At 46.3% G+C, this 631-nt stretch overlaps 1 protein-coding gene across 1 annotated transcript in view; it reads left to right on the top strand.

Annotated features, from left to right (window-relative positions):
* Nucleotides 1–631, top strand: part of LOC107565025 (uncharacterized) — a 79,818-nt gene that overhangs the window by 26,249 nt on the left and 52,938 nt on the right. Inside the window, exon 21 of the mRNA XM_016250211.1 lies at nt 109–631. Within this exon, the coding sequence (XP_016105697.1) occupies nt 109–631 (523 nt within the window). The remainder of the gene's footprint in view (nt 1–108) is intronic.

The raw sequence follows: 631 nt of genomic DNA, 5'->3' as shown, positions 1-631 counted from the left end.
TGAACATGATGACAGAGCTTCAGAATTCCCTGCCATCAAACAACACAGCTCAGCCCATCATATCAATGATAATCAAGGTCACAAAAAACCTTCTGAGATCAAGTGAAGGCAACTTGACCAGGGACTGGATCATTAACCAACAAGTGACAATGGCACTCGCCGCAATCTTCCAGGGGAATGTTAGCTCTGTAGATCTCGCAGGAGCTGAAGTGAATCTTGACCAACTTTTGCAAGCCATGGCTCCCCTACTCTCCCCTGAGGACAGAGCCTTCCTGGCTGTTGCTGAGCAGGTGTCTCAGATACTAACCTACGCTTTGCATGTGTCTAGCACTGATGGTTGTCTCCAAAGTGAAACCGTTACAGAAGCTGTCATTAGCACAGTCAGAGTGGTTCTGGAGAGTATTTCTAATGAAACCGGAGCTCTACCTCAGGATGTGGTTAACAATATTCTTGGTGCGTTCAACGGTTCCCTTCAGCTGATCCTAAACTCCAATATGAGCTATGCCCAAGCTAGCACCCTCACACAGGAGACTATCCAGATGATAGATGGAGCGATTCATACTCTTTTACCAGCGGAGGCAGTTGTGGTGCTGGTTCCCATTAAAAACAGCATTTTATCCTATCTGAATAA

The sequence above is a fragment of the Sinocyclocheilus grahami genome, unplaced genomic scaffold (genome assembly GCF_001515645.1).
Source record: "Sinocyclocheilus grahami isolate Dianchi unplaced genomic scaffold, SAMN03320097.WGS_v1.1 scaffold974.1, whole genome shotgun sequence".
NCBI lineage: Eukaryota > Metazoa > Chordata > Actinopteri > Cypriniformes > Cyprinidae > Sinocyclocheilus > Sinocyclocheilus grahami.
Note: the sequence above shows the minus strand (reverse complement) of the source record. Positions and strands in the feature narration are given on the sequence as shown.